At 41.2% G+C, this 22,308-nt stretch overlaps 1 protein-coding gene across 11 annotated transcripts in view; it reads right to left on the minus strand.

Moving 5' to 3' along the window:
- Positions 1 to 22,308, minus strand: part of CELF1 (CUGBP Elav-like family member 1) — a 60,013-nt gene that overhangs the window by 21,213 nt on the left and 16,492 nt on the right. For 9 of the 11 annotated variants that reach the window (XM_061611014.1, XM_061611013.1, XM_061611010.1 and 6 more), the window contains exons 2-3: positions 13,445 to 13,558; positions 949 to 1,136 (exon numbers count right to left, since the gene is read on the minus strand). In XM_061611014.1, the coding sequence (XP_061466998.1) occupies positions 949 to 1,136; positions 13,445 to 13,515 (259 nt within the window). In that variant the 5' untranslated portion in view covers positions 13,516 to 13,558. The remainder of the gene's footprint in view (positions 1 to 948; positions 1,137 to 13,444; positions 13,559 to 22,308) is intronic. The other 2 variants (XM_061611015.1, XM_061611016.1) reach the window with 1 other exon arrangement.

Consider the following 22,308-nt stretch of genomic DNA (forward strand, 5'->3'; position numbering starts at 1 on the left):
TGCACTGTATAAGGGAATCACATTTTTAATGCTCCCCTCCCCCCCCCAAATAAAAATAAATCAAGGCATCCTGCAAGTGGAAAAGACACCGCAGGGTCCCAAATATAATACTATTTTCCCCCTCCAATTTGCAGGGACCTTTTCAGTGAGAGCACAAAGTGCCCCCTTTGCCTGCATCCTGAAGCAACAGTCTACTCTACAGCTTTGGGATTCTAATGACTCACTAAACTGCATGTGTAGGCGGGACCTTAGTTTTCAAAATTTGTAATATATCTAACAAAAAACTATTCTACTATTGCAAGTTACTTGTTCATTATTGTACTTTATTCTTAGCCAGCAGATGCTTTACTTTAGTGATGCTAAGGATAAACTTCTTCCTACAGTTTTACCTCCTGGCCCAATCAGTAATCCAACATTGGAGTAGATGAAGGATTAAGAGCTCACACACTTTGTGGCAACTTCCAGCAACTCTTGAGAGCTTTGTTTCACACTTTTCAATTGCACAGGTCAAAAAACACCAATCTTGTAGAAGATGTTTCACTGGACGTTAAGCGGGCACTGACTGTGAATATTATCCAGAACACATCCAAACGATGTAATGTTTTGTTAATTATGCCCCCAAATTTGGGCCACTTCATTTATGTTTTTTTAAGTGTACACCTATAAAATATGCAAACCAGGCAGTCACAGCTCAAGGATGATACTCTGTCAACATTTAATGACAAGCTCAGGTTTGCTTCTGCATGTGAAGAATCCACCCATGCTATCCTTTCTACAATCTGTGTTTTCTTGCTAATATTCCAAATAAAGTAATATGGAGATAATGCATGGCTCATGACACACATTTCAAAGGAAGACACAGGTATGCCTTTGCACAGCAAAAAGTGTGAATAAGAAACATAACAATCTTGAAATTTAAATTTTCCATTAAAAAAAAGAGGCTCTTACCTTTGCTCTGAGGAGGGTTTTGGCTCCTGTCCCGCAGGACATTAATTTCATAGACAGCACCATACTGTTCAAATAGTTCTCGCAGGTCTTTTTCAGACCAACTCCGTGGGACCTGACCCACAAACATCTTGATGGCATCAATGTCTGGTTGGTCAGGATGATCTAGTGTGCCATTCATTTTCTTTGAGCTGCGTGAGTCAATGAGAAATGTTTGGTAAGTGTCCTCCTTGGTGCTGTCCTAATCAACCCTTCTCCAAATGTATTAATTAATTTTGCTTATCTGAGATATTCAGACAATATATTCTAGCCATGAAAACCAGGCACATGGTAGGAAAAGAAAACAGACACTTGTCCCAAATGAGTTTGCAGTTTTTTCATCCAAAAAAATTAGCATTTTGGAAACAGAACATTGTATAGTATTGTATACAGACAAATAACAATTTCCTGAAAAAGGAAAACTGAGCTTGAAAGCAGCTAAAAGTTGGTGTTTAAAATCTAATGAACTTAGTAGTAAGAAAAAAAAGATGGAACAGAAGAAAACATATATAATCAGTTCCTTTAACAGCAATCTCGAGTGGTGAGTGCCAACAGATATAGAGCCAAAAATGGCCACTGAAAAACAAAAGGGAGGAGTCAACATGCCTGTGGGAAGACTAGGTTTGCAGAGATGTATATAATCTTGAAAAGAAATACTAAAAACAGAAATTTGGGGTTGAGTTGGGTGGAATGCTCTGCTAGGAGGGAATGGTTAGCTGAAACCCTGAACAGAAGCAACTCATTCAGAAAGTGATGATGCAGGTACTGTGTGTATGTAGTAATACCTCAGTTAACAAATCCTCCAGGAAAGAAGCTCCTTTCAACCAAGTCTTTTTTTGGGTGTGGGGGACTTGCTCTAACATAGTCAGAATGTGGCTCCTTGTCTACTGGACTGTGGCTGCTGCAGGCACTCTCAAGCATGGCTGGAATGGTGCTCCTTGGCTCAGGCACCTCCACAGTAAACAGTGCTTCAGGTGCCCAGGAAACACTGTTTACTGCAGACGTTTGTGCTTGAATGTAGGAGTATGGCACACACACACACACACACACAGACCAAGCACAGGGTGGTGGTGGTGGTTGCCCCTTGCCTGCCTGCTCGAATGTACAGAGAGGAGAATTGTGCTCAAAGCTTTAGATTGCTATAGCAAGATACTACATAAGAGAAAAAAGGGCAAGGTAGGCATCCAAGGATGCATTTTGGAAGAAGCCTTCAAGTGGTCTATATGCAAGGCTTACCTGACCTGATGGTTTCATTTGAAGCACTGTTAATTTTGAATAAAAAGTTTCCTGAAATATGTTGAACTGCTTCTTTTTTGTGGTGTAGGAACCTGTCCCTGTTCTTTCCATGTCATTCCTACCTCTGGTACCAAAGTTTCTGTTAAAGAAGTAATGTCCAAGAATGCATGTACTTCATTTACAGAGGTATTACTGTATACTAATACCACTACTAACACTTGGTAGACATGGGATCAACTAAGTTCATGATCAGTGTATACTTGAGCTGGTGATGGTGGAGGGTCTGCATAATTGGTGAATTCCATGGATTGAGCAGACTCATTGATATCCAGGAGCAATGGCATGTGACAGTTAATTTAGCATCAGTTGAAGGGGAAAGGAAGAGGCCTACTCAAGCCCCTAGGAGAAGGGGAAATTAAGCTCGGGGATGCATGCCTAGTTTCCATCAACTCCCATGCCCAGGATGTAAACACCTTTAAGGGCTCTGATGCTTTTGAAGCTAAAAGTATTGGGAGATTGTGACCAGAGGAAAATCACATACTTCAATCCTAATGTTTCCCTTCCCCAAAGACACTTTCAGCTAAGAAGGGAATGGAGCCCTTACCAGTTTAGAGTATCCAGCAATGGGGTGGTGGTGAAAACAGGTTCAGGAGATTGCACTGTGAGGAACACATCCACAAGCTCCAATTTCACCTTTCAAGCTCATACACAGCATAATTTTTGGGGAGGGAGGGAGAACATCCATTCCCTGTGCTGTACAACTCAGATATGGGGCTAGATGAGCACCTTCCTTCCTGTTCCCCTAGCCCCAAACATCAGTAGTCAGCACTTTAGGATAATTGTTAGACCGCTGAGTTTCAGGGCTAAATGAGCAGGGTAGTCCCATGCTGTTGTGCTATCTGAAAGAGGAATCTGAATTTCCTATTTGATTATTCCCCTTACAGGCCTACAACTTCTTCCTATTTAAATCAGTGTTTCATAATCCATGGACATTTGTCACATATTAAAACTGAACAAGAAGTCAAGGAAAATAGCAACCTTGTTTTAATACCAGAAGGCAACTAGATTTCACCTAGTCTTAAATACTGTAATTCTATAGTAAGAGAGTGGATATCTAGGATTGAAAATCTGATGGTCAATAAAGATTTAGTCAACTGAATAGTCAAATAATAAACATGCATTTTAATACATTTCTTTATTATAACAAAAATACACTTAATCAACAGGTTTAATACTTATGTTAATTACAAAAACAAGTTCATTAACTACTATAAAACAATGATTTTTAATAATGGATTTATGATAACTTTTAATAATGTTAGATACAGATTCTATAGATGTGAACTGAGCAGGGTTTTTTTATTTGGCTTTTGTCTTGGAACACTAGGTCAGACAAATTAAGAAAACACAGTATCACAAAAACAGGTGGCATTCTTAGCTTCATGGAATATCTGACCACAGTCAAACAACAGTCAACTGACTGTATGCCAATCCTACGGATATTCAGTGAATTTGAGACAGAGGAAAAGGCACTATTCAGAATACTCAAACACAGGCTGTAAACAAAATATTCATGGAGACCTTCAGGTTCTTTCCCTTTGTGTAATTCTGTATGAACATACTGACTGCACTCTATCAGCTGTTGTTTCCAGCATGGACTTATTGTTTAGATTAATTCAATTTGAGATCTCAGTATCAAAGATCACATACTGTACTACACAGAGCAGAAGAAGGGAACCTTTTTGGCACCAGGGGCCAACACTGATAAGAATCAATGATTTTTTTAAAAAAAATTAAAAAATGGATTTTTAAAATTTAAATTGGATTTCAAAATTTTCTTTAACAAATTGGAAAAAAGGAGCCTAGGTCAAAGATATAATAATACATTCTAATTATACAACTTCAAATTATATTCTATGAATATGTTAACAGCAATTAATGGATATGGGATCAGTCCTATTCTGCAGATGGTTGTAGAATCATAGAATTGTAGAATTGGAAGGGTCCTATAAGGCCATTCAGTCCAACCCCCTGCTCAACGCATGAATCCAAATTAAAACATCCCCAACAGGTGGCTGTCCAGCTGCCCTCTTGAATGCCTTGGTGTACATGAAGTGCACATATTTTTTCTCTCTCTTTCAAGGCATTGCCCCTCTCTAACTGCAAACATAAGGAAAGTCACTGAATTGAGAATTTGGGGAGATGGAGTAGATCTAAACAAGAAACCGCTGAAATGATAACCCAGCTCTTAACAGCAGTAGTCTCTTCTGCAGGTGTAGAGAGAGTTTTTTCTTCCTTTGGACTAATTCATTCCAAATGGAGAAATAAGTTGAGAACTGAAAAAGCAGGGAAGCTTGTATTTCTTTTCCAGACAATGAACAAGGAAATGTGTGTGTGTCATGTGCCTTCAAGTCAATTACGACTTATGGCGATCCTATGAGTCAGCGACCTCCAATAGCATCTGTTATAAACCACCCTGTTCAGATCTTGTAAGCTCAGGTCTGTGGCTTCCTTTATGGAATCAAGCCATCTCTTGTTTGGTTTTCCTCTCTTACTACTCCGTTCTATTTTTCCGAGCATTATTGTCTTTTCTAGTGAATCCTGTCTTCTCATTATGTCTCCAAAGTATGATAACCTCAGTTTCATCGTTTTAGCTTCTAGTGATAGTTCTGGTTTAATTTGTTCTAACACCCAATTATTTGTCTTTTTCGCCATCCATGGCATCTGCAAAGCTCTCCTTCAATACATTTCAAATGAGTTGATTTTTCTCTTATCCGCTTTTTTCACTGTCCAACTTTCACATCCGTACATAGAGATCGGGAATACCATGGTCTTAATGATCCTGACTTTGGTGTTCAGTGATACATCTGCATTTGAGGATCTTTTCTAGTTTCTCATAGCTACCCTCCCCAGTCCTGGCCTTCTCTTGATTGCTTGACTATTGTCTCCATCTTGCTTAATGACTGTGCCAAAGTATTGATAATCCCTGACAAGTTCAATGTCCTCATTGTCGACTTTAAAGTTATATAAATCTTCTGTTGTCATAACTTTAGCTTTTTTGATGTTCAGTTGTAGTACTCCTTTTGTGCTTTCTTCTTTAACTTTCATCAGCATTCCTTTCAAATCATTACAGTAGGGAGATTAAATCGGAGATTTAAAGAGCAGTGCAGGGCTATTTGAGACAGCGTTTTCAAACAGCCCCATGCTGCTCAGTTCAGGGAGGGAGAAGCTGTTTCCTTTAACAATTGAGAGCTCACTTTAAGCTCCCAGTTGACTCTTTGAAGCCCTTTCCTTACACCTGACACTTACGTTACGTGCAGGATAGGTGGGTGATGCCTCCCAAAAATGGCCTCGTGCCCAACAGGGAGGCCTAGAGGGCCAACTTTGGCCCCTGGGCCAGAGGTTCCTCATTCCTGATTTAGATGCCTTCTTCAACACAGGTAGATAATACTTGCTCTTTAAAACAGATGCAAAAGTAAATCTATACTATTCAGTTTGCAACTGAAATTAATCCTTACCTCTTCCTAGACTAGGATCTCAGTTTTCCCATTGGGCTTCAGAAGGCTCTTTTTGCTCCTACAGCTTTAGGAATGCCCTTGCCATTCTCATGGGTCTATGTGATCATCTGCTCATGATAGTTCAGCAAGACTGGCTGCAAATTGATGCCGGACAAATAGATAATCCAGCAGTCTGAAACCCCCCCTTACATTCCCTAGGGCCATTTCAGTCTGTAACCTTGGTCCTGTCTCCACAACTACTTCCATGCCACAGTAGTCGCTTATGTGCTGATATAGGACAGAGTTAGGCCTGCAGTCATTTCTCTCTTGGGCTGTATCCCAAATCTTAATAAGTCTAGCTCTACCATTTTGACAAACACTCTCAGGGAGGGGGGCAGCAGGCAACCTATGAGGAAGTGTCCAGTAATCCTCCTTGGACTGCAGTTCTGTCTTTGCCGCTGGCCCTTCAGAAAGAAACCACAATGCAACCTTTTCCCATGCATTTAATAAAGGGATAGGCTTCTTACTACCTTTTGGAGTGTTGTCTGTTCCAGCTGTGGGTCTCTACTAGGGAGTGATCCCCTTCCATTAGTGAGTTCACAACTGCTCTTCCCCATTTCTGTGGAACACATAACAGGCCTGTTACCTCAGTGTCCTTGGGAAAGGGTTAGGTTTGGTTATTATTGGTTGAGATTTTAATATTTTAATGTAACTATGTGTTTTAATTTTGTATGTCACCCAGAGTGGCTGGATTGCCAGCCAGATGGGCGACTAATAAATTTAATAAATAAATAAATAAATAAATAGGGCCCCACTCATACAGCAGGTTAGATTCCAGACCCCTGCCAAAAAGTGAAAACCGCCAAAAAGCAGATCAGCTGTAGCGCGGGGGTCTGGAACCTAACCCGCTGATCGCGCCAGAGGAGATCAGCTGTAGCGCGCTACAGCTGATCTTCCCCTCCGGCGCAATCAGCTGGAGCACTGGAGTCTGATTGCCCCTGAAGAAAAGATCAGCTGGAGCGTGGGAGTCTGATCTTGCCGGAAGAGAAGATCAGCTGGAGCGTGTTCCAGCTGATTTTCCCCTCCTGCGGCGAGATCAGCTGGAGTGCGGGAAGCTCCAGCCCCTGCTCCAGCTGATCATCCCGCTGGTGCTGTATTAGCGGAATGCCGAGAAGCGGGGTCCTAATGTACTGGTTTCTGCTTGTAGTACGGCATTGTCTGCATGTCTTAAATTATTGATATTTCTCCTTCCAATTTTCACACCTCCTCCATCTTGGTCCAATCTCCCTTTCCGTATATGTTCCGCATATAGATTGAACAAATAGGGTGATAAAATACAGCCCCGTCTCACACTCTTTCCGATGGGGAACCAATTGGTTTCTCCATATCTTGCCCTTGCAACAACAATGGACTGCCTTCAAGTCTATTCTGACTTATGGCGACCCTATGAATAAGGTTTTCATCATAAGCAGTATTCAGAGGGGGTTTGCCATTGCCACTCTCTGAGGCTGAGAGGCAGTGATTGGCCCAAGGTCACCCAGTGTGCTTCATGGCTGTGTGGGGATTTGAACCCTGGTCTCCCAGGTGGTAGTCCAACACCTTAACCACTACACCACACTGACTCTCTTATCTTGTCCTTAACACTGGCCTCTTGTCCAGAGTATAGGTTGCGCATCAGAAGAATCAGATGCTGTGGCACCCCCATTTCTTTTAAAGCATTCCATAGTTTTTCTTGATCTACACAATCAAAGACTTTGCTGTAATCTATAAAGCACATGTTGATTTTCTTCTGAAATTCCTTGCTCCATTCTATTATCCAATGTATGTTTGCAATATGATCTCTGGTACCTCTTCCCTTTCTAAATCCAGCTTGAACATCTGGCATTTCTTGCTCCATATATATATAGCAAGACCCTTTGTTGTAGAATCTTGAGCATTACTTTACTTGCATGGGATATTAAAACAATAGTTTGATAATTACTGCATTTCCTGGGATCCCCTTTCTTTGGAATTGGGATATATATTGAACACTTCTAGTATGTGGGCCATTGTTGTCTTTTCCATATTTGTTGACAATTGTTGTCAAAATTTGGACAGATTCAGTCTCAGTAGCTTGTAGCAACTCTATTGGTATGCCATCTGTTCCTGACGATTTGTTTCTTCCAAGTATTTTAAGAGCAGCTTTCACCTCGCATTCTACAATTTCTGGTTCTTCATCATACAGTTCCTCCATGAATGAATGTCATCCTTGCATCTTTTTTATATAGTTCTTCAGTGTATTGCTGCAATCTTCCTTTTATTTTATCTTTTATTTTCAGTCAGTGTGATCCCCTGTTGATTATTCAACATCTATACTCTTAGTTTAAATTTCCCTTTAATTTCTCTAATAGTTTGGAATAGGGCTCTTGTTCTACTTTTTTTATTATCCTCTTGTATTTCTATACAATAACTATTGTACTAGTTCTCTTTATCCCTACATACTCATCCCTGTATTATTGCATTTAGGGTTCCAACCGTATTTCTATCTCTTTTTGCTTTCCTTCTCTCTTTAACCATTTTAAGAGTTTTGTCAGTCATCCACTGTGGTCTTTCTCCCTTTTTAACTAGAGCTATTGTCTTTTTGCATTCTTCCCTGATAATAACTCTGACTTCAATCCATAGTTGTTCTGGTTCTGAACAAGGAAGTATTCTTTCCCCCCTTTGTCTTCCTTGTTCAAAGGGGGAAAAAGAAGACTGTTAAATATTGGGTGGTATAGTTAACTCAGACTTCTTTTTCCCCCTTTGAACAAGGAAGACAAAGGGGAAAAAGGAGACTGAATTAACTACATGCCACCCAATACTTTCTCATGTTGACTTGGTTAATATTGCCTAAGTTTTATTTTTTAAAGAACTTTACATTTATCTAAAAATTGAAATAGTTAACCATTCAAAATCCATTTGCATGTTTTGTTAATGTTTGTTGAAGAAGAAAACTAATCAGAAGAATTAACAATCTTATTAGTACAATGTAAAGGTCTGTTTGGTGGTGATGATTCTGGCACATCATAACAAAAATATCATGATTAATTGGAGCTTGTTCATCTCCTGAATGACTCCACAAGTTCATTTTGTTTTAATACTAAAATGATGAAATTACCATCCCATTTTTTGATGAAACTTAATTTGAAAACAATTCAGAATAATTGCTTAGTGTGTACCTACCTTCTATATCTCTGAGTATGTATTAAGTTATATTAAACAATAATGTACTTCTACTAAAAATGATGATTAACAGAATCTTCCTCACTAGTGATTTAAACTGTGATTTAAATCAATAAAATTAAGTCCTTCAGAGAAGTTATTAAAATCAATTGGATTTAAATCAAATCAATCCTGCCAGGTGCCAGTTCTTTATCTGGTCTCACCCTATGGACCAACTTTGATAGTGGGTGAGGCAATCCATCTGTCAAAAAACTTGCCCTTTGCAAACCTCCCTGTGCTTCTCCTTTCTATCCCTGAAGCAGTTTCCATTGCAAAGTGACTGCTTCATATTCCTGGAGCAAGGTGTGCTCCTACCACCCTGATGGGCACTTGGGAGCACGCCTTGCTCCAGCAAAGGAACAACTGGGTGTCCATTTTAGGCTCCTGACTACTCCTTTGAAGTCCCACCCCTACCTGCCCCACACCCGAAGTCATGGTGTGAAACTACCAATAATTCACATGCAGAAAGCTCTCAGAGGACATGCGCAGTTTCCATGATGAGGCAACGTTTTAGAGAGGTTCTTTACAGTGTGATTATTTTCAGATGATGGCTTACTTATTTGTCCATAAAGTCCCTCCAAGCAACTAGAAAGGAAGACATTACAATTGGAAAGAATGTTTTTCCTCCTAGGCTGCCTCCAATATAGGTTATTTAGACTTCTCTTTTCTACTGCAAAGATTTATAAAGGAATTCTGTCAATTTAAGTGCTGTTTGGTTCCTTTCCTTATTTCCATTTGTATTTTATACATGTATCATATTTTAACTCATTTCCTATCGATAATGGCATGATTTGGCATTTTATTTTGCTTTTAATGGGTCTGTACCAATATAAAATTTGATATGATTTTTTTAAAATACAGGTTATTGCAAGTCAGAACAAGTTCTTATTTACTGTTAGCTACTAAGTTTCATATTAGGCTGCTACAGATAGATATTATAGGAAAACTATCATTAAGTGTGGATATGCTTCGTTTAATTCCATTTGTGCCTCCCAAATGGACCTGTACCTTTCATCTGTTAAGACAGTCAGCAAGAAAGTGTTCGTGTCTTTTAAAGAGAGGAAGTGATGAAAAAAATAACCAAATCTAGATTGGGTGTGCAACTTTCATTCTCTGTTTGTAGATAGTACTCAATTCCATTTCCAAAATATGGTCTAATAACTGCTGTGGTTCTCAACTGACTGGTGAGATTATTTACAATCAAAAGATATCAGAACAAGGTAGACCAATTATTTTTCAATTAAATAAAATTGGATTTTTAATTATATTTACTTTATGTAATTACTCTTTAAGTTGACATATCAACATGATTAAATATGGCAGCCTCTAAATAACTAAATAAAATAATTGTGAAAATGAATCTTTGTTAACTGAATTTGCTTGCCCTCACATTCACCCATGAAGTAAAGCAGGGGTTGAGAACCTTTTTGGCGCTGTGGGCAGATCCTTATCAGATCCAGGTCACATTGTAGCCTTGCAGGCCAAATCTGACAGGTGGGTGGGGCATCAGGTGACATCACAATGATGTCGAGACTTCAAAGCACGGTGCAGTTCTTTAAAGCACCTATTTAAAGCATTACTGCATGTAGATGCACCACTGGGAGTGCACATATGATGTCAGGTGTAGGGCATATGGGCGTGGTTTGGAAAAAAGGCCCTTGGGGATCTAATCTGAATCTCTGGCATCATTGTGATGCTATCACCTGACGCCCCACCCACCTAATAAGGATCTGGCCTGCAGAGCATGAAGGAAAGGAAGTTTGCAGGACTAAGGAATTGAGAAGTAGTCGGCCAGTGACTCAGATTTTTTTTAATGTTACAGGGTTCCCTCTCCCCCGCTTTGTTTAAAATGCATTTCAGATTCCTATCTTTGAATGAGACTAGAACTGCAATGGGATGTAATAGAGACATTTGTGAAGTTGCCCTAAGAGTGTGAAACTCACTCTTTAGGAAACACGCAAATGTGTACCCTTTTACTGACTATTTGAAATCAAAGTAAGGCTACTTCAACAGGGCGTAGAAGGCTAGGAGATAATTTTATTACTACTCTTTCAATATTTTATCTCATTGCTGTGCTCCCTTAAGACGTGATTCTTCATGAGCTTGTTTTATGCATGGTTAATTTCAGATTTGTATTTTTGATATTTTCATGCTATAAGCTTCCCTGAATTTTTCAATAGAAAAATATTTAATTGCTTTGAATTAATCTGAAGCTATACACTCAGTTGAGAAAAAGTAACTTGCCTTTTTATTTTTTAAGCAAAGAAAGAAGGGGTAAATTATATAAGCCATACGGAGAGCTAAAGCAACTCACGCTTGATCCTAAACATTTACTGAAATCAACCGTTCTCATTTTATATACTGGGTGTGATACATTGAAGATATACTGAAAGCGAGGCTACACTGATAGTTCTCAAAAGGCTTATTATGCATGAGGATTTCTGCCTTCCATTATTAACAAACAAAGGCAGTTGTGCCATCATGTGCTCCATTACAAACGCTAAAGGCTGCATCTAATGCTAGCCCTACTCAGTGTAGACCTATTGAAGTTAGTGAACATGACTAACTTCGGTTCATTAATTTCAACGGGTCTACACTGAGTATAACTTAGTTGGATATAACCTATAGCCAACATGTATAGGATCTAAGTGTTAGGTGTTAACAGGCATGTCCTCAAGTCGTCCTTTTGCACCTTAAGCCCAAGGGAAGCTCGGAGGGTGGCAACAAGGGAGAGGGCCTTCTCAGTGGTGGCCCCCAAATCATGGAATGATCTGTTTGATGAGGTGCGCCTGGCGCCAACACTTATCTTTTCGGCGCCAGGTCAAGACTTTCCTCTTCTCCCAGGCATTTTAGCATGTGTTTTTAAATTCTTTTTATATTGTTTTGAATTTTAAAATTGTGATTTAAATTGTTTTTAAAATATGTTTTTAAATTGTGTATTTGTTTTAATGTTTTTGATTGCTGTAAACCGCCCAGAGAGCTTCGGCTATGGGGTGGTATACAAGTGCAATAAATAAATAAATACATGTATAACTGAAATAATACTATTTTCCCGATTTACCCAGACTCTAATGCCTCCCTTTCTCCCATTTACCCAGACTCCCCTTCATCATCACCTTGTGTTGAATTAACAGAGTTTGTAAGTGCTCTGGGTAAGGATTTGTTCTCTTGTACTCTAAAGCACCATGCAAACTGATGGTGCAGCAGCAGTGCTAGCCACTTTCTATCCCAGAGCAAGGGTGTGTACTGGAGGGAGCAGAAGTAGCTCTAATGTAATTATATTATGGATCATTTCAGATAACACACACCTTTGGGATTCTTCTGGACAAAAATCAAGTATACAGATGTCCAACACTTTTCTGAAATCAGTTTATTCCAATGAAGCTAATACCTCAACAATTAAATGCTTCTGAAAGATGCTTTGATAGCTATATGCATCATACCACTTATTTTTGGTCAGTAAATTTTACTGTTGTGTTTGAAGTATAGAGTAGAAAGTTAATTTAGGGCACAGTCCAACTGCATTTACACCAGGCTGAGGGGGGCTGGATGTGGCAGATCTCCAGTTGAGCCAGCAGGGTCCTGGCTTAGCTGGGCTACATCCATCACCCTGGCTCAGGCAGGGCTTGGCTGGGACCCAGCCAGCTCAGCTGGGACTGGCGCAAGTGGAGCCCATATAAGCCAGCTTAAGTCCCCAAAAGGAGGCATGCTGGGGACATGTTAGGGGAGGGGCCAAGATTAGGGGTCTTAGGCCACATCCAACTCATGTTCAGAGCACTCCTGCAGGTCCCAATCCAGGCAAAAGTTATGTCAGGAAAAAGGTCGGTCTAAGAAAATAATTGCAATAGAAGTCAATGGAGACTTACACCCCGATAGGAGTATTTGGGAGAGCAGGTTTTTACTTTTCGGTCCCTGTGCACAGCTCCTGGCTGAGCCAACATTCAACCAACCCAGAAGCTCCTGAATGGCAACTGGATGTGATGGAACTTTACGCTGGCTTCTCTTGCTCCAGCATAATTTACATCGACTTCCCCTGGGTTAGATTGCTCTGTTAATGTGTAAAACTGCACATCAACATACTAAAAACATACAATAGTCACAAATTTCAAGCAATAATATTTCACAAGCAAATGTATTTGACATTCTCTCCTGGCCTGCAAAGATGTGCCAGTTATTGAGCAGATTCAGCTATTTTTAAAAGAGCTATGTGAACCAATGAAGTGCATTTCTTTAAAAATAGGCCACTGGAACAGAATCTGATGCTTGGATACAAGCTTAAGCTATTGTGACTAATGGAGTTCTTGCTCATGAAGTATCAACTTGAAGCATCTTTCAGCTATCTTCCACAAATTAACTATAGTCTTATATGCCTATTTTGGTTCTTCCCTTAACACAGAATAAGCAAATCCCCACCAATCACCTTCAAAAGAACAAAACTGAAAGCAATTAGCATTAATGTAGATTAGCTATGAAAACAAAATACTCACATAGGGCTGGCATTCAAGGAGCAATGATCCACCATCATTTCTGGGAGGAAATCCAATTTAAAAGCAGCCATCACTTCTCTGTTTACCACAAACCACTAATGCTAGATCACTGTCCTGTCGAACCAATTGAACACCACTACTTAATTTCTGCAGGTCTTAACACAGTGATCCACACAAAAAACACTCAAACCACAAGAACACAAGCTTCGAGAGACCAGCAACAGACACCACAAAAATAAGCTGGACTAGAAAAGGAACATGGGGACTAGGATTAAAAAGGGGATGTGGTATGTAAAAAGAGACTCAGCTCAGTACACAATTAAAATGCTGATGCACTCGGCTTGTTTTGTGCCATTTTCCCTGGCAAAGCAGTACTGAGTGCACTGTCAAATAAACAGAGTGTCAGATCCATGAAGATAGTTGTGTGCAACAAAGCAGAAAGAACACAAACTAGCTTCATAGCTTCCAATCAAACTCACTATTACAAAAGTGTGAGTATGAGGCCTTAAATATTCCTTTAGATATCATTATACTGATTTCCTGTTTTCAGGCAAGTTAATTCTGTTTTATGGGATGGTGCAAGTTGATTAAATGCTGGCTCAACATATATGTAGCTGGGCTCAACATGTCTTTATGTGCTTCTGGGCACAATTTTACTTCAGCCTTGAGTACTGCATATAAAGATACACATCTATAGAATAAAGAGAAACCCCAGTAGAAGATATTTGTAAATTTCCCAAATTCATTTGGAAAAATAAGTTGATCCTTCAGAAAATCCTAGCCCAATAATTTCTTAATATACTAGCTACAAGATATGAACAAATAATCCATAGCATTTTTCACTGAAATACATAATCTATTCTGAAATTATCATGATATTAAATCCACAGATTTGGGGATTAAGTTGAAGTCCTTCCTCCTTTTGCAAAATTGATTTTTCCCTACATTTGTTTAAATCTAGTTCAGACTCAAGCTTTACTACACAGATACAGTGTAGTTCTAAAAGAATTGCTGAATAAATCTATGCAAACTAACTTCCTTGCATCTACCATGTGTCTTTTTTCATATCAAGTTCCTTAGTGACTTCAAGTCTAATTCTGAACTATTCTAGAAATCAACTCCAAACTCTATTTAGTTCAACTTTACTCATTTCTTTGCTAGTCTTTTCTACTTCTATTGTTTTTACTAGTAAACCAGGCCAGGAGCTAAGTGCCTGATAGTATGATGGGTTATATTTACTGTTTCAACAACAAATTGTGGAGAATGGCTATTTCTTTTCTAGAACAATTAGAACTCATCTGCCTTTAACATGGCAAACAATGTAGGGCACAAACCTATTAGTTCTTCATCAAAGATTAACTGCTTAGAGCAGTGGTTCCCAACCTTTATGAGCACGGGACCCCCTTTATAAACTGAAAAAAAATGTGACCCCCTCCCCCCAGCGAGGCAGGCTGGCTGCCAAGAAGGAAGGGGGAAAACAGCCTTTCTTTGCAGCCTTGATTCTTTTTGCTTCACAAAAGGCCCTCTCCTCTCATTCTAAGCAAGGGCGTTGCCAGTAGTGGCAGTGCAAGGAGATGGGAATCAGTGATAGTAATCCCCTCTTCTTCCTGGTAGCTCCACCCTCAGCCTCCTTTGTCATCTGCCATGTATTTTATAGGCAGATGCCTGCCCTTAGTGCTCCTGAAAGACGCTCTGGCACTTCAGCAAAAGGCCTCCCCTCTCGTTTGAGCAAGGGGGAGGTGTCATCTGCAGTGGCAGTGGAAAGCAGACAGTGTCAAGGGAGTGAAGACTTTTTTAAAAAAAATAATAAATAATTCATTTCTTTACTGTTCACGGCCCCCTCTGGATTACTTCGCGTGCCCCCTGGGGATCCCGGCTCACAGGTTGGGAACCACTGGCTTAGAGACTTCTTGATGGTATGAAACAGTATTAAATTATCTACATAAATAAAAATAAATAAATACAAGAATATGGAGAATCAAAGTTAGGGGGCTGGAATAACTCCCCTATGAGGAAAGTTTACAACATTTGGGACTTTTTACATTAAAAAGGTAAGTAGAGGACATGATGGAGGTGCAATACAGAAATAGGTAATTTTTTCTTCCTCTCTCATAATACTAGAACCAAGGTCCATCCAATGAATGGTGGAAGATTCAGGACAGACAGATGGCATTAATTCCCCTTAAGTATTAGATAGGCGACACCTCTATTGTCTTTTCAGTGCCTACTGAAGACCTTCTTCTTTCAACAAGACTTTTAAGAAGAGACTTTATATCAGTCTGCATCTGTGTTGGAACTGTTTTTAAGGTGTTTTTAAAGAAACTTTTTTTAAAAAAAGATGTGTTTAAGGTGTTTTGTTTCTAAAATGTTTTGTAGATGTTTTCAGTGTTTTGTGACTTGTTTTGTGACTTGTTTGCCGCCTTGGGCTCTTTCTGGGCTATAAATTTAATCCTTGTTTTCCCAGTCAAATCAATCTCAAGAAGTAACAAGCACATTAGTTTGGAATTCTAGTAAGGCTCTTGTTGGGGGACATTTAATTTCCTTGGCTGTTTATTTTAAGAAATAAAAACAGAAGAAGAAATTATTACTTAAATCAACAGGTTAGAAGATGAGCATAGAAGGACCTTATCAAATAAAGTGTATAAGAAGCTGAATGTTTATAGAAAGCAGTTAGATTTAATGGACATGTAAGACATACCAAAAAATCAATTTTATGAAACAAAGAAATTTGAATGGGGAATAAGGCAGGTAAATTATTGGCTTATCAACTTACAAAACAGAAGCAAAAACGTGGCTAAGGTTTCTTGAATATATTCAAAATTATGGTTCTATATCTGATATATACTTGGGATTTATGATATTTTGAATAAGCTGCCATAATAGGCACTGTAAATATTATTTAGTTTTAATTTGTAAGCTATTTGATAGATATGATGAACAATTTTCTCCTATTTTGATAATCTTTCTTCCTTTTTTCTTTGTATGTATCACTGTTATATTATTTTTATGCATCCTTTTAGTTCTTAATTATAAAGAATAAAAATTTGAAACAAAGCAAAATAAATAAATAAACAAACAAATAAATAGATAGATAAATAATACTACTTCATACAGCACACAACTGAAGTATGGAATTTGCTTGCACATGATGTAGCAATGGTCACCAACTTTGATGGCTCTAAAAATATTATAGACAAATTCATGGATAAGATTATCAATAGCTAGTAGTCACAATGGCTACATTATCTCCAGTATCAGAGGCAGTATGTCTCTGAATACCAACTGCTGGAAACATAAGTAGGAGAGTGCTTATTGTGTTCTATGTTTTGCTTTTGAGTATCCTGCAGGCATCTGGTTGGCTACCGTGAGAACAGAATGTTGAACCAGAAGAGTTTCTGGTCTGATTCAGCAGGGCTCTTACCTTGTTATGATTATATATTCCATGTTTTTTCCCCCTGTCACATACAATACTCACTCTTTTGAGGAGTGTAATTCATCAGTGGGAGTTAAAGACAGGATTCTAAACTTAAGAGTAGGGAAACCTGAAGAGAGTTGGTTGTGCTTCTGCTGTTACATACGAAGCAGGTGATTATTATACTTCTATATAGCAAGATCCATAAATAAGAGTTACTACTTTGCATGTTATAAGGCAATGGAAATCAAATGTGTGCTTCTCCATGATGTATGAACCAGCTCTCAGAGACCAAAACCTCTGGATACAGTGACTTCCCATAATAGAACTGAAACCACTTCCCTGCATTGGCCAAGTGTAGTTACAGGTGGTATTCAACTAACCCATTTGCCTGCATAAGGATGTCTATTTGCATAACAGGACTTCCCCCTTATCCTACCCCCGTGTGCCTCCAAATCTACTCCAGAGGGTTGGGGGAACTCCTAAAACAGATTTAGGGTGTGCGCAGGGGAAGTCCAATTGCATAAGCTGAAATCCTTGTACTGATGGGATGCTTACTTAGCGCTATGCTGCACACAACACTACAGCTTTAGCTTTAGAGCAGTTTGACACTGCTTTGACAGCCTTTTATAGTAGCTCTGCTGCTTGTTAAAGCCACGAAACTGATAAAAGAGAAAAAATGCACACAGGCAACACTTGGCCCAATATCCTTGGCAGCTTAGAAACATGTCTGTCAACATGAGATAATCACCTGCTAGATATGTGCAAAAGCTAAGATGGAAACTTTGCAATTCAACCATGTGGGTGGGACTCCACATGGCAAGTTGTGTTAACAGTTCCCCATGACGTGTGGGCAATGTCAGTGAAATCCTCCGTTTACACTTTTATAATTTACAGGAAAAACAGTCAACTGGTACATTGTGGAACATTTCTTGCCTCTGTAGCAATTTTATTTCGCCCTTAGTTTTTGACCAATTTTAAACTGATTGAATGGGCAACAAAATAGTAGATGTGTTACAAAGGGATATTCACTGAAGAAAAAAATCCAAACTCCACACATACCAACTATTATTACCCAGAGAAGATATCTTGAGGCTGTAGTAGTCAGCTCACTGGTAATATCAACTCAGTGTGCATCAGTAGCAAAAGGAGCAAACTTTAATGTCATTATATAAAGCTATACTGCAGCCTTACTTGGAATATTGTGTGTAGTTCTGGTTGCTCTATCTTAAAATGCTAACGAACTGGACAGGAAAATGTACAGAGAATGGAAAGTTGGACTTACTGTGAAGTGTCTTTCTGGTGAGTGGAGAGTGGAGCAGACAGGAATGGGTTAACTCCTCCTGGAGGCAGAGTTAACATTTGAAAAAAAGATTAGTTAATGGACAGTCAGAAGGAGTAGGGAACCTTCTTCCCCTCTTCAATTTCCAGCTGTAAAAACACAAGTGCTGAGCAGCCAGCTACTTTCACCTACAAAAACTTGAACAGTGCAACTTGAACAGTGGGTAGAACAAGAAACATTAGCATATCAGTGGACAGTGACAGCAGGAGACATAGGAGGCCCTTAGTTTTTATCCAGAAGTTGTATGACCAAGGGTCGCCTGAGGGTACCCAGAAAGGTACCCTCCCAGCCTCACAAGCCTAGGTTCCACTGCAGGGTGGGGCTGTCTGCTCCACTCTCCACTGACCAGAAGGACACTTCACGGTAAGTCCAACTTTCCATTATTGGTCAGCGGAGGAGCGAAGCAGACAGGAATGGGATGTATCTGAGCAGTGACAACCCCCCCCACAACTTCAGGTGGGAGTGGACCTAGCCTACTACTCTCTGAAGAACCCTCCTGCCAAAGGCAGCTTTAGCAGAAGCAAACTTATCCATCTTGTAGTGCTTAACAGAGGTGAATGGGTGAGCTCACGTGGCGGCTTTGCAAATTACTTCCAGTGGGGCATCCTTGTGGAGCGCCAACATGGGGGCACCTCCCCGACTGAGTGTGCAGTGATCCCCTTGGGGGGCCACTACCTTTGGCCTGGTATGCCTTAATTACACAGTCTCTCACCCAGTTACTAAAGGTTGACCTGGAAACGTTCAGCCCCTGCTAGCCTTGTTTGAAAGACAAACAAGCTCCATTCAGTCCAGGTAGATCCGAAGAGCCCACCTGACATCTAGTTTGTGCCACCTCTTTTCCCTGAGATGGACTGGGTTGGGGCAGAAGCTGGGTAGCATGATGTCCCCTATGGAAGAGAGAATTGACTTTCGGTAGAAAATGGGTGAGGTCGGAGAATCACTGCTCTCTCCATCCGGGAAAGAGCACCCAGTTCCCCCACCCTCCTAGCTGAGGTAATTGCCACGAGGAAGAGGACGTCTTGAGGATGAGGTCGTTGAGTGGTATGGAATATGCTGGCTTGAAGGGAGTCTGTAAGACAGCTCTGAGGACTAACATGAGATCCCAGGAAGGGAACCTGTGCTGGGGGTGACAGGAGGGCTGCCCCCCAGAGGAAGCGCTTCACTTGAGAGTGAGTGAAAATGGAGTGACATCCCCCCACTGTCAGGAACACATTGCTTAGGGCTGCCGCCTGTCTCTCGAGTGTGTTAGGGCCCAACCTCTGGTTGAGCCCATCTTGCAATAAGTTGAGGATGGTGTATACGTGTTACTCCACACTGCACAACTGCTTGCGTCTGTGCCACCAGGTGAGATTGTAAATTCTCTGGGTGGATGGTTTGTGAGAGGCTGGAATGGTGGAGACAACCCTATCAGACAGGTCCTCTCCCCTCAACCACTGTTGCTCAGTCTCCAGGCGTGAATCTGGATCCAATCCAGCTGGAGTATGGGACCTTGTGAAAGGAGATCTGGTCTGGAGGGGAGCCTCCATGGAGGGCTGGAGCTGAGATCTACTAGGTTGGAGAAACACATCTCCTGTGCCAGTGCAGAGCCACCACTGTCACCTTGGCCTGGAAAACTCGGATCCTGCAGAGCAACCTGGGAAGTAAAGGTAAAAAGGTATAGAGGAGTCCACAGGGCTGACAGGGCATCTATCTCCCAAGAGTGTGGATCTCAGTCTTGAGCCATGAATTGGTCGAGTTCGTTGAGGAGGCAGACTGATCCCTCCATGGAAGCCCCCACTTGTGAGTGATCTCCAGGAACACTTCCTAGTGAAAGGCCCACTTTCCCTGGTGTACTTATTCCCAATTTAGCCAATTGGCTTATGTATTCAGGATCCCCAGCACGTGTATGGCCGATATGAATGGCAGTTGTCTCACTGCCCACTGTAACAGCAGATTGGTCTGCTCCTAAAGGGGCCCCAATTTTTGTGCCACCTTCTCTGCAGATATGAGCTTTGCCTGTGACATTGTTAGTGCACACCAGCACATGTGTCTGGAACAGGAGGAATAGAAATTTCTGGAATGCCAGCCAGATTGCCCTGAGCTCCAATCAGTTGATTGACTGGCACGGCTCCTCAGCTGACCACTTCCCCTGCGCGATGCTGGAACATGTCGCTCCCAAGCCATACAGAGTCACATCTGTGGTGACCACTGAAAATGCTGGGGCCCTGAGAGGAAGGCCTTGCTCCAGATGGGCACATGATCCCACCACCATAGGGACACCTGAATGGGCCTAGGGATGGGGCAGTTCTGGCATAAAGCAATCCGGTCCTGGTATGGAAGCAGCAGCCACTGGAGGGCTCATGAGTGGAAGCGTGCCCATGACACCCAGTCTATGGCTGCTATCATGGACCCCTGTAACTGAGCAAGTTCCATCAGGGGAACCTGACTGCCCAGCAGGCACGGGTGTAGCTAACATAGAAGTTTGTCTGTGTGTTCAGTGGATAGGAAGAGCTTATTTTGAGCTGGGTCGATTACTACTCCCAAATGCTGGAGATGCTGAGGAGGAATCAGTTGGCTCTTGTCCCTGTTGATTATAAAGCTATGATTCTCCAGGCACTTGATGGTTGACTCGAGATCCCACTGTGCGGACGTTGCCAAGGAGGCCCTTATCAACAGGTTGTCCAAATAAGGGTATATGTTAACTCCCTGAATGCAGACATGTGCCACAAACACCACCATGAGCTTGGTGAACACACACAGGGCTGATGAAAAATTGAAGGGCATGGCCCTGTATTGGAAATGGCCATGCACAAAGTGGAGAAACCACCTGTGTTATTGAAGAATGGGGACATGTAGGTATGCTTCTGTGAGATCTATAGATCTCAGGAAGTCCCCCAGTTGAATGGCTTCCGTGATGGACCTGAGTGTTTCCATCTTGAACTTCTTTGCTTAGAGAAAGCAGTTCAGGAATTTTAAATTCAAGATAGTGCACTAATCGCCATTGTGATTGAGAACTGTAAAGAACACAGAGAAGACCCCACAGGACCACTGAAGTTTTTGTATGGATCCCAATCTTGAGGAGATGAGAGATTGTGTCCAGGTTTCTCTGTAGCTTCTCTGGCTTACAGGATGGTGGGTGCTGCCCACCATCTGTCCCAAAGAATGATGGCAAACTCCAGGATGATGCATGGGCAAAAAACTGAAGCCTGCTCCCATCTGAGCCCTCCTGGCCTTGCTTGACAATGGGCTTGGAACCTTGGTGATGTTTGTTGACCCCCCGCCACTGGAGGAGAGCGCAGGGTATGTGCGCTGATGAGAGGAATTCCAGGAAGAAGACCCACGGAACTGGCAAGTAGTTCTGTAGGTAGTCAGGTAGTCCTTGGGACAAAAGGAATTAGATGTGTTCTTGTGGGACTTGTTATCCTTCCTAAGAGCAGGAGAGCCTTCTTTTTATCCTTGGTTTCCACTAGGTGGCACTCCAGAAACTCACCGAACAGTTGGCCACACAAGTAAGGTAGGGTCAAAAAGCTGGCTTTCGAATGGTGGTCCACCTCCCACTCAGCCAGATGTTGCATCTTACTACTATACCATATATGAGCACTCATATAGAGTACTGCAGGCTGTCCAACAAGGAGTCTGCTAGAAATCTGGCTGTCTTCACCAATTTGTGCAGTCCCTCCCTCACGTGCCTGGCATCTGGTGGTACCTCAGTCAGGAGTGCCTTAGCCCACTTGACCACCACCTTGGCCAAGAAAGAATTGGCTGCTGAAGCCCTCATGCCCAATGTGGAGGCTTCGTGTGCATGCTTTAAGATTGTCTCAGTGCACCTGTCACTTTGATCTGCAGACACAGGCTCATCATGGTCCAGGACCTGTAGAGTTACCATGGTTGTGGTAGGAAGGCCATAAAACCTTTTTGAAAAAGCATGAAGGGCTTTGGATTTGGCTGGATAATCCCATTCCTCCTTAACAATGTCCCTGAAGAACTTTGGAAAGAGAATGACTACCTTGTGATCCGTGTATCTGGGGAAGATATCTGAGGATCCCTGTTCCCCTTCAAGCTCCCCCTCCTGATGAGCTTCTTTGGGGGTGTCTAGCTGAAGGCAGGCCATGGCTTTGGAGACCAAGATAG

Source organism: Rhineura floridana, chromosome 2 (assembly GCF_030035675.1).
Source record: "Rhineura floridana isolate rRhiFlo1 chromosome 2, rRhiFlo1.hap2, whole genome shotgun sequence".
NCBI classification, from domain to species: domain Eukaryota; kingdom Metazoa; phylum Chordata; class Lepidosauria; order Squamata; family Rhineuridae; genus Rhineura; species Rhineura floridana.